Below are 13,522 nucleotides of genomic sequence, written 5' to 3'. Positions count from 1 at the left end.
AATTTATTACATGAAGGGTGGGGACTGGATTTGGCCAGCAGGCTTGATTCTTATCTATCTTATCCCCCAAATTTGACAGATAGACAAGGCCATCCACCTGTCAGTCACATGATGTGCCAATGGAATTGGGTGACAGTGCTTTGAAGTCCCAAAAATCAGCTGATGGTTTGGAATTCAAAGCAAGGTGCAAAGAAAGCTCATCAAAGGAGAGACCTGCTGCTGATAAAAACTGAGCTCCCTTGAAGACAGCAGCATTCAAAGCAAGGTTTCTCTTGTCCCCAGACTAAGTGGTGGTTCTCATGCTTGATCTGTCTGAATTACTGTATTTTTCGCTCTATAACACGCACCCGACCATAACACGCACGTAGTTTTAGAGGAGGAAAATCCATAGGCATGCCACCTGTAGGCATTTCCTCCATAACATGCACAGACATTTCCCCTTACTTTCTAGGAGGAAAAAAGTGAGTGTTATGGTGCAAAAAATACGGTAATTCTGTACTCAGGATTACTTTTTGGTAAACTTCAAGCGTCTTCAGTCATATAATTTTGGGAAGTGCACCTGTATATGCTGCACACACAGGTTTGTCCTATTCATACTTGACATAATCTAAAAGTTATAAGAAGGAAGATAATTAAGTGAATTAGCTGCTACTATGAAAATAAAACTTGATTTGCTTCTCCGTCTCATGGAGTTGGTATAAGGGTCAGATGACAGAAACCCATATAAGCTGCCTTCAGTGTCTGGGAGATACACACACACACACACATATATAACCTATCTCACCTGAGAATGATATACAAAATCCAGTTTAAAAAAATCTTGTCTAATTTGGTAACTTGGTACTCTTATCTGCTCAGTTGCTTTGGCACTGTAGCATTTCTCTTTGTTCTGAACACAAACTGAACTGTGGTTTGACTGCCTTGAAGAAATACTCAGGACAATGTATTCTGCACACAGCTGTTTGTTGTACACTCATTAAAGAGAGGAGTAGGGATTGTATTGTAACCCTCCACTCTTTGTAGGAGGTCTCCAGGGCAGCATTTCTGTGAAAGAGGTAGACATTTAGAAGTGCAGTAATCCACTTGTTCTCCCTTTCCTGTATGTGTATTATGATTGCATGGATAAAAAAAGGGAATGCAAACTGCTGAGGTGAGTTTTCTGTTTGCTACATGCAGCACTAGGAGTTCTGTGTAGTTCTGTGATAATCTCAACAGTTTTTATTGGGTTAGATCTAGACATCACCATCCACAAACGGAAGGACTTCTTCCATTCATGGAAGAGGCTGAGATCCAGCAGAGGCTGTTGCTAGAGCAGGGGATGATTTTAACTGATGCCCCTGGCTCTACTTCCTGTAATGTTTTGGAAGCCCCACGGACCCTCCCAGAACTGCTTTTATGGAAATACAGAGGGAATGAGAAATTGGTATGAATATACCCTTCTTCCCCCCTGCAGGTAGTTTGGTTCCAAGTAATTGTGTGATATGATCTTATGTGGCATTGAATATAGACCTTTAACCATTGGACGAGGGGGAAAGTACTGTCATGTGACTAAAACAGTATGACGGTGTCACTTCATTGATCTCAGGGCTCAGTGATATAAATGTTTTCTCAAGGTAATTTTTTTTAGAGTTTTTTGCTTGCAAGGTTATTCCTTTGTAGTTTGGTGAGGGAATCTGCTTATTAGTACTTCATGTGTGTTGTGTAGTCCTAGTTTACTCCTACAGTTATGAGGAGTTGGAAAAGCACAGCAAACTCCACTACCCAAAGAAGGCCCCTGAGTTAAGTCTGTAAGAAGCTGTGTATGTTAATTCCTAAGCACCTGTAATTTAGCAAGTGCTAAGTCGGGTGAAGCTTTTTCTAGATACTGGTATACCATGGAAGCGCACCATATTATTTTTGTCTTTGGATGATGGATGGCAAAACGCAAATTTGCAATTAAGGTGCATGATGCTGTCATATTCATCTGGCTAATGCAGCAGCCTTTCTTATTTTGCCTTCCTGGATCCTAAGTTCTTGATGGTGCTACAGAGTTATTTCTTACATTGACACCACTCCATAAATTCTTATTGGCCAGCTAAAATTCGTTGCCAAAAGGTAACTGCATAAAAGCGGTTGCTTTTCAATACTGGATCCGTTCACCTGCAGCGGAGAACTATGGTTTGAATATTCATGTGCAACCTTGGGCTCCTGTGCTTCTTTTCCCTGCCCTGGATGCACCTGTTCCAGCTCTCATTTCCTGGTTTGATCAAAACATAGTTGGCTGTTGTGTCCAAATTAGGCAAAATGTGGCCTCATCAAGTTGGAAAGTGAAAAAGGGAATTTGCCCAGAGAAGGGACAGGGAAGTGCGTAAGTTCAAGGCTCTGGCATGAATATTTAAATTTTAAAGTGAGAGAATTGAAGGATATGAAGTGTAAGCCCAATATTCCAGCACAAACAGCCAAACAATTGTTTTGCATTATGTGTAAAAGGGGGTGTAAAGCCTGCTTGGTTTGATTGTCTAGGGCCAAGGTGCTCTGCCCCCCTTTACAGTGCCATGACCAAATAACCCTTAGAGCTGGGAAAGAGGCAGGGATTGCTCTGCAGCTTCCAGGCTACTTCCCAACCACTGCTGTAGCTTCCAGGTGAGACAGCTGGGGCTCATCACACCTGCCAGAGGTGGCGGTACACTCACCAAGGCAATAAGAATTATGGAAGACAGTTGCTAATGCTGTTTGGTTTTGGTAACTGTATAAACTTGCGTAATGATGTTTGGTGGCAGTATACCACTGTCTGGGGGGAAATGGTTTCAAAAAGCAAGATGAACTCTGATTATCAATTTATTTTGTAGTATGTTGATGATGATGATGACGCATAAGCAAAAATCCTAAGAAAATAAATATGACTCAAATGTGTAGACCAATTCTTTGACAGTTGACTTGAATTTGTACTAACTTCATTTGTCAGTTAGCACCTTTATGTTTTTTACACCAAGAGATATGTCTGTGTCTCTAGAGTTCATAACCTAGCACAAATCTGAACTTGACTTACTAAAAACAATCCAACTATGATCCTCTTGGCTTTGGTAAAATCCTAAAGCTAATAAAGTAGAGCTGTTTGTGATTAATACATCTTTTGCTCATACATTACTGAAACAGACTAAATATTTTAGTTTGATATGCAATTCATAATGCCTTTAAATTGGATTTCATGATCTGTATAATTATGTGCAGTAACTTGCTGTAGTGTTCATGGAGTTAACTGTGTAAGATGAGGCTTGTAGACTTGGCTAGATCTCTTTATCTGTATTTAAAAGATTGATCTATTGAAGTAGAACGTAAATAAGGTTCAGAAGTTTGTACTGCTCACTCTTTCAATTAAAATAAACATGCCTGTTCCATTTTGCATGTATAAACTTGCAGTTAACCTGTTGGAACAGCTTAACAATTAGAAGCGGGTATCATATTTCTCAAGATATGCACAGAAAAGGGTGCAGGTGGAGATCAGTGATCAATATTTAGGACTTTTAAATGATATTTCTTTTAAATGATAACATTTATTATTATTTCTATTTGTAGTGTGCTAGCCTAACAGTTAACCAGTGCCTCCCACCAAACCCAAGAATAAGTACCAGTACTTGATCATCTGGTTTAGCAGAATGGGAGCGTTAAGTGGCTACACCATCAGTATTACTCTTACATGTTGCTACTTGTGGTTATTAAATTAGATTAGTTCTGGAAATGTGCCCTTGTGATAGGTCTGGGGTGGGAGCAGATGCCCTTGGACTCTTCTCTCCCTTCTTGGAAATTTGGAAGGGTTCTTCTGACAGCTGCTACAAGGCACAGTGATACAGCCAAGTGCTTCCCTCCCAATTCTGTGCATGCAGAAGACTCTACTACTGTATATCTATACCTACAGTTTCCTAATTTTAGAAGTGTGCTAGTGGTTAGTGCATTTGTTCCTAGGTTTCAGAAATAGGATAGAATATGGATGGATATCTTATAGACAGATGTTTGGCTAAAGTTGACATTTTGTAAACCAAGTTTAAGATTGTTCTATTGCTTTTATTCTTCCTTGAACCCCTCAAATTGTTCCTTGTGGGCATGAGATGCCTGGAGAAAATGTTGAGTTGAGTATGTATATTAGAAAGGTTTGTTTTTAAGGAAGGTAGCATAATACAATATTAGTGCAAAGGTAAGAAGGAACTAATTTTAGTAGAAGTCCTGGTGATTAATATCATATGAGAAATCTGTGTGCACACACCCCCTCGGTTTTCCAGCTACAGCTGGTCATCTTGAGCAAACTATTTTCTTGCTAATGAGACTAGATCACTTCATTGCTGAGTGACAGTATCCCAGTTTGGTTTTGCTTGTAGAACAAAAGTTTGGCCTAATACTAAGGAGTCTTCCTCATTATACAACTAATTACATAATTCAGCAAATGCTGCATCTTTAGCCAGAGCTCTAAAACAATAAAGCTGATTCTTAATTTGTTATTCTTTTTAAATATATTTTAAATAAAGCATTATAATTTTTTTAACCATTAAATGTGTTAAAAGAAGAGCACAATATTTTATATTGGTGTTTAGCAAAATTTAGGAAACAGGATCTGGTGGTAAGATGTTAGCTGCTGTCCTAATGATACTGTTGAGTTTTATGTGCATTTCTGCATCTTTCCACCTGCATTTGTCTGCTTTATCTTGAGCACTGAGATGTTTGCAGCTGTGCCCATTTGATCAAACTTCACAACAAGTTTCTTCCTGTTCCCAGGGCACCAAATGCATTGAAGTACTTCATTGTAAACATATAAAAAGCGGATGTTATGTACCTCCTCAGATCAGATCTATCTTTAACAGCTTCCCTGTGCTGTCCTCTGAACCATGAAAGAAAGCTTGACAGTAGACAATTGTGAAGTGCTCTGACAGTTATTCATCTTAATCTTACTGTTACCTTGTCTATGTGTTTTGCGCTTCTGGTGTATATTGTCTTTGATCTTGAGTGGAGAAGACGTCAGTCATGCACAACACATAGCACAATGGGACTGCTAAGCATTAATAATGCTAGCACAAATTTAAGAATTAAGGTAAGAGACCACTTGAGGACAATTCAGCTTCATCTTTGAGGCTCTGGGCTGTTTGCTGCAAACAGAAGTGGCTAGATTTATTTTTGTTTTGTGAAATGAGCAACCCATACTGAACCTATGCTTTAGGAGTTCCACTGATTACATATCTACAATTACTTTTTGATAACTTCTGCAAGCAGAACATTAAAAAGCATAGCCTGTAACTACCAACAGAATTTCCATAGTGATTTTAGATGTTCGTACACATATTGCCAAAGCTTCAGTTTAAAGCTGTACTCTCTCATTCTTTCTGATAATCCACACTGTCATAAATCCACACTGGGCACAATCCAGCCAAAGTTAAGCACTTTTAGATCCCATTTATTTAAATGGAAGATGCTCAATGTGTACTTGAATGCTCCATAGAAATCAGTGAGATTTAAGCTGCAATCCTTTATTAGGAGCGAGATCTATGGAATGCAGTGGAACTTTCTGTTGAGTAGACATGTTTAAGAGGATGTTATAAATTGTTTAACTTGGCTGGGTTGTGCCTATTGTATTAAGCTTTAAAAAAATATATTTCTGAAGTAGATGGGACTATTGTTTCTTTATGGGCAAGGATAGAGTAGAAATTATTTTAAAACTAAAATTATTAATGCAAAGGTTATGGTATCTATTTTGCTTGTAACACAAGCTATATGGTTTGCAGCATCATTGGTTTCCAAAATATATAAACAACTAGGAGCCAATGGGCTCAGATTCTTAAAGCACAGATATTTGTATTACTACCAAATTGAATGGCCAAAATTTTGATAATATTTGACACTTAAAAGTTGTCAAAATATGTGCTGCTGTGTATTGTTATAAGTATTGTTGACCTTCCTTAAAAGAGATGGTGACTGGCCCAAAGTTACCCATTGAGCTTCATGGCTGAGTGGGGATTTGAACCCTGGTCTCCTAGGTCCTAGGTCCAGGGACACAGGTGGCGCTGTGGGTAAAAGCCTCAGCGCCTAGGGCTTGCCGATCGAAAGGTCGGCGGTTCGAATCCCCGCGGCGGGGTGCGCTCCCGTTGCTCGGTCCCAACGCCTGCCAACCTAGCAGTTCAAAAGCACCTCCGGGTGCAAATAGATAAATAGGGACCGCTTACTAGCGGGAAGGTAAACGGCGTTTCCGTGTGCGGCTCTGGCTTGCCAGAGCAGCGATGTCACGCTGGCCACGTGACCCGGAAGTGTCTTCGGACAGCGCTGGCCCCCGGCCTCTTGAGTGAGATAGGCGCACAACCCTAGAGTCTGTCAAGACTGGCCCGTACGGGCAGGGGTACCTTTACCTTTACCTCCTAGGTCCTAGTCCTAAACACTACACTACACTAGACACTTTCTTCCAATGTATTTTGCAGTAGGGTATCCCAAGCAAAGCTATGTGTTGCATCAGGAAAAGCACACTTTCTTCCTAAGCTTCCCTGGATTGATTTTCACTTGAGAAATCACATGTCCATCTTTTTTTAGCCAAGATGTTAATTCATAAACAAAATTTAAGAAACTTGACTGTTTTAGGGAGTATTTTTTGTTGGATTCCAAGCCATTATCAGCAGAAACTGGCAACTCTCCCAGGCACCCGGCTTGGAGTCCTGTTGACCTCCCGGTCTGCTCTCCCGGCAGGGACCTGGCAGAGGTCGCGATAGGCGATCCTTCTCAGCGTGAGAAGAACACACCACTCTTTCCTGCCCCCCCGGCAGGGGAAAGAGATAAGACAGAAACGTATTTACATGGCTTTATTCCTGTCTCTGCAGTGTTACAAAAATCATGTCTGCTCTCATCAACCTCCAGCAGACGACTCAACAAGCACTTCCTGTGCAGCTCATATTACACTCTGAGCTAATTCCGGTGCTGTCTGTTTCCCACAGACACTCCCAACATCACATGACTTTTCCAAGCAATCAGCTTGCAGCATCATTGCTTCAATATCGTAACATACTCCCCCATTTGATTCAATGTGTGCTGCGAGCAAAGCTTGACCCAGAGAAGAAAACAAACAGTTGTTATACATATAACACTCCCCTGTTGTTTCAGTTCCACCCTTGGAACTACCCGCCACTGGTTTCCCCAGTGTACCTCTCTGGTTGTCTGATTTCCAAGGAATGAGTGCATCTGCATTACCTTGGCTAGGGAATGTAGTGTTACGCTTAGCAACTCCCTGTTGTGTCTCTGTCTCTGACTTAGACACAGCTTTAACCTGTCTTGAGTTGTCAACAATAGTAACACACGCTACAGCTGAGTTAGCAAACTCAGGACTCTTTGGAGAACCAGTTCCAATAGTAAACAGTGGTTCATCCTTCACCTGTGAAGGTCTAGCCATTGTGTGAGATTTCCTCTCAATGACTGTGTCAACTGAGCTCTTTGAGCTATCACTATCACTCTCAGTACCACTGTAATCAGTAAAATCATCATCATCATCTGAACTGTCCTCAGTGGGAAATGTGTGAACAATTACTCTCTCCTGTTCAGGAACACTCTCTAGAAATTTTGTGAGAATCACCTGACCAGATTCAGACAAAATTACTCTGTAGAGACCCTTTTCATAACCCACAAAAATGCCTCTGGCATTCTTCACCCCATCTGGAGTTTCCGTTCTGATTTGAGATCCAAAAACCTTAAAATGCGTGACAGAAGGTTTTCTGTGGAACAGCTTCTCAAAAGGAGAACATTCCATACCTTTGGAAACCTTTCTCACCCAACAGTAACAATAACATGATAGAGCTTCAGCCCAAAACTCATGTGGCAAATGTGAACTCAGCAATTGCGCCTTCATCCCATTTTGCAATTCTTTGTTCACTTGTACACAGACACTTCTGTTCCATGCATCTGCTGAAACAGCAATCTTGTGCCTTATTCCTTATGCAGGAAATCCTGAAAATCCTGTAAAAGAAAAACTGGCTTTTCATCTGTGAAAAGACAATCAATGTTAGCATCATGAATACTCTTAACCTTGCCACAAAACTCTTTAAACCTTTCTAAGGCTTCTTGTGGTTTGTTCAATGTATATATCCAGACATAATGAGAGAAATAATCCACACACACAAGATAAAATCTTGCATTGCCTCTAGAAGGTGCTAGAGGACCAATCACATCAGCATACACTCGCTGAAAAGCTTTGGTTACTCTCGTAGTCTTCGTCGTACCTGCAAGAGAGATCATGTTAGATTCAGAAGCATTACATTTTATGCAATCACTTTCATCAAAAGTCAACAAATACAGTCCATCTTTCTCTCTGGCAGAAAGATACAGCTCTCCATCTTTGAAGATTTTGCAGCTTTCTTCATCATAGGACAATTTCAGTCCTTTCTTTGTGATCTGCGACACACTCAGCAGATTGTACTTTAAATCAGGAACCAAGTACACATTGTTTATAGTCAAGTTCAGACTTTCAAGATACACAGTTCCAAACCCGATCGCTTTCAGCTCCTGGCCATTGGCCAGTTTCACAGTGAAGCTTTGCTTCTTAAACGTTGAAAACAGTCCTCGGCGCGACGTCATGTGTTGCGTGCAACCCGTGTCAATAACAAAAGCGTTCTCCATTGAAATTTCGGCTTTTGTTGACAGCAATGCTTTTCCAGGTTTCATCTGGGACTTGGTACGACTTTTGCCTGACGCCTCAGGCTTTGCAGAGCTCCCCTTAGCTCCTTTCTGTTGACGTGGCTTCTTACAGTTCCGCTGTAGATGCCCAGTCTGTCCACAATTAAAACAACGGACAACGTTCAAAGCAACAGCCTGTTCTTCACTTGCAATAGCAGTGGGGGTGTCAGAACTCTGAGCTTCTCTCCCCCTGTCTTTGACATCTATTGCGGCAAGTCTGTCTCTTTCATTCAGAACGACTGAACAGATTCTCTCCACCGTTAGAGCGGCCGCTGGTAGGGAACCAAGCTGACTTGCAACGGTTTTATAAGTCCGATTAAGGCTGTTAATAATCATGAAGCAGAATATCTCTTCCTGTAGAGGGAAATTGCGTTGCGCCATCTGCTGGCGTAAGAATTTCATCTCTGTCAGATGCGCTTGCACATCTCCATCAGGCGCTAGCCTCAGATTGGTTAGCTTTTCAAAATGCAGCAACGCTGAAGAACCAGCATCTCTTTGATGTATTCTACGCAGCGTTTCCCAAATCTCACGTGCGTATTCCAAATCCTGAACATGCACGAGTTGATCATCTGAGACACACAGAATTATGGCCGTCCTGGCTTTAACATTCTGTGAATTCCAACCTGGCGTTGGTGCAGGAGGAATGGGGTTATCAATCACCCCAAAAATCCTCTGATTCTGTAGCAGGGCTTTCATCTTTACTGACCATGAGGCATAATTGTCATTAGTCAGTGGAGGTGGGTAAGGTAAGCCTCCCCCCTTCTTGGTATCCATTTTGAATCCAAGCTTCAGCTCTCACTCTCGAGCCTTGTAAAATCCAAGAGTCTATTGGCACCTGGCAGCTCTGGAAAGTCCCTCCAAGAGCAGTTAGCCAAAGACAAAACAAACGCTGGAATGTTTACCCAGTGTTTTTCCAGCCTCTTCACAGTCCCAGCCTCTTCCGGTGGCCAGTGAATTTCCACTTCCTCTTCAAGCTAACTATCTCCGAAGTAGCTGAAAAGATTGACGTCTCGTTGCTTAGCAACTGGACATTCCAAGCTTGAACAACAAGCTTCTTATCTATGCCCTGGTATGCGAAGTATGTGGCTCTCTCTCAGTGCAGTTTCTAATCCAAGAAACAGCTCTTGTGAACCAGAGAATCTTCAATCTGCGTTCACCCTTTTTGCCCATAAAATCAGCATACCTTGGGGGTTCCGTTGCTCGGTAGCTTATCAGCAAAACTGATTGCTCCGGTGCTCTGCCGGTCTTGCAGTTTCCATCCGCCCGCTACCATATCTTCCCTTATCTTTTAGCAGAGGATGAAGTTACGATCCACCAACCTCTTTCGCTGCTTTCATGGAATGAAACCATCGGCTCTTGCTACCAGATGTTCGATTCCAAGCCATTATCAGCAGAAACTGGCAACTCTCCCAGGCACCCGGCTTGGAGTCCTGTTGACCTCCCGGTCTGCTTTCCCGGCAGGGACCTGGCAGAGGTCGCGATAGGCGATCCTTCTCAGCGTGAGAAGAACACACCACTCTTTCCTGCCCCCCCGGCAGGGGAAAGAGATAAGACAGAAACGTATTTACATGGCTTTATTCCTGTCTCTGCAGTGTTACAAAAATCATGTCTGCTCTCATCAACCTCCAGCAGACGACTCAACAAGCACTTCCTGTGCAGCTCATATTACACTCTGAGCTAATTCCGGTGCTGTCTGTTTCCCACAGACACTCCCAACATCACATGACTTTTCCAAGCAATCAGCTTGCAGCATCATTGCTTCAATATCGTAACATTTTTATATCCCAAGGTGATTGTATATAAGGGTGAAAAAGTGTCCCAAAATAACACTACATTTGGGTTGAGTTTTGTGAGTTTTATTTGCTCTTCTTGGGATGTGTTTTGCTTCAGCTGCTTTTTTGTAAGTTTTATTTGCTCTTCTTGGGATGTGTTTTGCTTCAGCTGCTTTTTATTTACAGAAAGAAAACTGTAAATGATAACTGGCTGAAACTTCCATGTAGTTGACAATAAATTAAACTACTTTGTGGGTCTACTTTTGTGTAACTTCTATACTGAAAAGTCACCCTGAGTGGGCTACAACCCCATTTTCCGCATGGAATATTCATTTATAGGAACAGTAATGATCACAATGCAGCATGCAGAAATATGGCAAAGACATAGTAAGCAGAGGATAGTGTTTGAAGAAGCAATTATAGGGCTGAGATGCTGTTCATTTCATTTCTGCCTTATTTGATTGATCAACTAACAGTTTCCACTAGATGAAGTCTAGAACACACTTGTATAAATGCCACCAAATCTTTTTATGTGGTTATCTGATAGTAATAGCAGGAGTGGAAGCTTCTTGCTCCCCAGCCCTAGAGGAGTCATGACCTCTTCAGGGAAATTTTATCCTTTCTTCGCATTTAGCTTAGCTTTTAATGAGCATGTGCAGGCATCTTTGAACAGTAACACAATTTAGGGCAACTTGTAAATATGCCCTCAAAAGTTACCAGTAGTAACTAGTTACTAGTTGCTAGTTTGGAAACAAGCTAGTATTTTGTGTTTTCATCCTGGCCACAGAGGAGGCCAACCCCTCTCCTACAAGCTACTAGCCTTTTAGAAGGCTGTTTAAAAGATCTTCTTCTAAGCACATTGGCAGAAAAGGGTTGTGGCAATTTTTCCTTCCTCTGGCAGTCTGCTCACTTGTCTTCATGGAATTTCATATCCTTATATCCATGGAATTCTGGTCTCTTATGACTACCAGGCAAGTTGTTAAATACAAGACTGGTTTAGCAGAATGGAGGAATAAATAACACTGTTGAACATCACAGTAGCCAGGTTACGAGTGCCCAGGAGCCTGAACTAACCAATCATTTGCATTTAATAAGAGGTAGACTCTCCATATTATGTAGTGTGATGTTCTATAAAGCTTCTTGGAAGGTGTGAAGTCCTAGGAGGCAGCTTTTAAATAATCAAAACAACTGGCTGTGCTCTTACTATTATTGTAAATTGGGACAGGAAGGTTATTCATGAAGAATTGGTAGTACTGGTTGGAGTGTATAGATTTTGCTTTTTTGCTTTAAGACAATAGCAAATTACCTTGCTTTCAATTTGGGATTGTGCCATGTATAGACATGGCAGCCATCCTATAATAAAAAGTAAAGTCAATTTCACATAGCAGAACCTCTGAACTGAAGGGTACTTTTCAGTCAAGGACAGAGTAGAGAAGAACTTTTGGATAGACTTCATGAATGACTTCAGGTAGAAATATCTACTCTGATTCAGCTGCTGTAAAAGCCACCTGCTTTTCAAAAGATAGTCTTCACAGAATTTCTAATTGAGAAGAATAAATTTATTCTTCTATAGCACACATATAACTTAATCAGCCTCCCACTGATTTCACCCCCCCCCCCAGAGTAATACAGGTTTACTAATGTTTAGACAATCTCACTTTGACTGTGTCCCATCTGAAAATTGAGGGATGTCCTCCCTGGGGTACTAAAGCACAATATATCTTTCATTTACATGGGTGAAACACAAACTTTTGTTGGTCTTTGATAGCTGGTCAATAGACTTGTCTTACAATTGCCCTTGATATTTTTTCAGTAATTTATCTAACGTCTACCGTAAGTAGTTAAAGTAATACCTTAATAGTGAGTACTTGGCTGTACTTTTTCTAAATACTAATGCATTGTTTCATCTTAATTTTTGTAGGAAGAATACTGACAATTGAATTGCTGCCTTTATACTGTAAAAAATTGCAATAAAGTGGGGATGTCAAGAGTCTCCACTCCTCCACCACCTGGAGAGATGTCCAGTGGTCCTATAGCTGAAAGCTGGTGTTACACACAGGTAAGCCACATACCTGTATGTATATGTGTGTGTCCAGGTTTTGTTAATGGAATGTTTAATAGTAGGACACTTTCAGATGTAGCTTCCAACAGTAATGCAATGTGATACCCAGAATTCTGGTTCCAAGTAAAAGGAATAAGAAGGCAAAAAAGGTAATATAATAAAGAGAACCAATCAGAAAATGTAAAAAATAAGGTGACGGGTGAGATCAGCAATATAATAGGCAAAAATCAAATACTGAAGGTGATATCCAGTGATTGGGAGGATTTGCAAGGGTGAGGCCATCCATTGAGAAACATTCATTGTGCAAGCTTCCTTCTATTTGTACAGCTATTGAATACAACCAAAGGTTGCTGAGATGTAGGACAAATGAATTAACCACCTAAAGTCTACAATAATTCAACCTGTGGCTCTGAAAAAGCCTGCAGTTGCTGGTGGATAACTGATCAAATAAGGGGCCCCTAAGGAATGAATAAGGGGACGCGGGTGGCGCTGTGGGTTAAACCACAGAGCCTAGGACTTGCCGATCAGAAGGTCGGTGGTTCAAATCCCCGCTACGGGGTGAGCTCCCGTTGCTTGGTTCCTGCTCCTGTCAAAGTGCAAGCACGTCAAAGTGCAAGTAGATAAATAGGTACCGCTCTAGCGGGAAGGTAAACAGCGTTTCTGTGCACTGCTCTGGTTCGCCAGAAGTGGCTTAGTCATGCTGGCCACATGACCCAGAAGCTGTACGCTGGCTCTCTTGGCCAATAAAGCAAGATGAGCGCCGCAACCCCAGAGTCGGCCATGACTGGACCTAATGGTCAGGGGTCCCTTTACCTTTACCTTAAGGAATGAATCTTCCTCAAATGTCATACGTTTGTAGCTTATGGAATTCTATTCTGAAACTGGCTTATGGAATCCTATTCTGAAACAAGTGCACAATATAAGCTGCAGTGACTCCTTAATTCTATGAGATATCCCTCCCCCCAAAAAACCAATTTAAACCAGTTGAGGTTATTTCTTCAATAACTGCTTTAAAAAA

At 41.3% G+C, this 13,522-nt stretch overlaps 1 protein-coding gene across 2 annotated transcripts in view; it reads left to right on the top strand.

The window, feature by feature from the left end:
• Positions 1–13,522, top strand: part of SPOPL (speckle type BTB/POZ protein like) — a 36,050-nt gene that overhangs the window by 6,265 nt on the left and 16,263 nt on the right. Inside the window, exon 2 of one of the 2 annotated variants that reach the window (XM_083412195.1) lies at positions 12,364–12,501. In XM_083412195.1, coding sequence (XP_083268321.1) covers positions 12,424–12,501 — 78 coding nt within the window. In that variant the 5' untranslated portion in view covers positions 12,364–12,423. Of the gene's footprint in view, positions 1–12,210; positions 12,502–13,522 lie in introns of both variants that reach the window. The other variant, XM_083412196.1, reaches the window with a different exon arrangement.

The sequence above is a fragment of the Podarcis tiliguerta genome (genome assembly GCF_965153285.1).
Source record: "Podarcis tiliguerta genome assembly, chromosome: 1".
Classification (NCBI taxonomy): Eukaryota; Metazoa; Chordata; class Lepidosauria; order Squamata; family Lacertidae; genus Podarcis; species Podarcis tiliguerta.
The sequence above is the reverse complement of the archived record's forward strand: the minus strand, read 5'-3'. Positions and strand labels throughout refer to the sequence as shown.